Source organism: Penaeus monodon, chromosome 22 (genome assembly GCF_015228065.2).
Source record: "Penaeus monodon isolate SGIC_2016 chromosome 22, NSTDA_Pmon_1, whole genome shotgun sequence".
In the NCBI taxonomy this organism is placed as follows: domain Eukaryota; kingdom Metazoa; phylum Arthropoda; class Malacostraca; order Decapoda; family Penaeidae; genus Penaeus; species Penaeus monodon.
The window spans coordinates 14,853,934-14,854,598 of NC_051407.1; the positions used below are offsets into that span (position 1 = coordinate 14,853,934).

Below are 665 nucleotides of genomic sequence, written 5' to 3' on the forward strand. Positions count from 1 at the left end.
GTTCATCTACTTAAATGTCAAGGCTGTTCAGTAAGATGAACTATCCGTAAATTGATGATATATGTGGTAATATTATCTACCCTCTTGACGGTAGAAAGTGAAGAACATATCGCTTCTTGTTAAGAGGTCGTCCCACTTCATACTATAGTGCGCCCAATCTCAGAATAAGGGAATTGGCAACTCACCCCGCGCTCTGGAGTATCTGATTCACCAAGCTTATTTTTATATTCTAATCAGTACTTGTGTTTACATGTGCTTACTAGTTTTAAAACCTATATACAATATAATTGTTGTTTCCTGGTAAGATTCGCTGCTTTAGACAAGACCTATATTTTTTTCTCTCTCAAAAGACTTGGCAAATCGGAGTGTTCCAGTCTCCGGACGAGTTGCCAGTTTTTTTCTTTCCTGAGACTGGACATATAAATACCAAGAAGATCGAGTCGCAAGTCCAGACCCACCTGTTCGTCCACAAGGGTATTGTCGTAGTGGGGGTTACACTCCGCTTTGTCGACGAAGGGAATCTGTACCTTCTGCAGCACCTGCGTGTCCGGGCCCCTCTCGGTGGTGCCCCAGCCTGCCACGGTCACCTCCCGGCCGCCAAGGAAGGCGGTGATGTCAAAGCCGGCGGGCGGGAGGCAGATGGGCTGAATGTAATCTGTGGGGGA

The 665-nt window shown here is 46.3% G+C and overlaps 1 protein-coding gene across 1 annotated transcript in view; it reads right to left on the reverse strand.

Moving 5' to 3' along the window:
• The window catches only part of LOC119586939 (phenoloxidase-activating factor 3-like), a gene marked incomplete at its 5' end in the record, with an annotated part of 1,557 nt that extends 902 nt beyond the window's left edge, over positions 1–655 (reverse strand). The window contains 1 exon segment of the mRNA XM_037935671.1: positions 459–655. Within this exon segment, the coding sequence (XP_037791599.1) occupies positions 459–655 (197 nt within the window).
• Between the last annotated feature and the right edge of the window lie 10 nt (positions 656–665).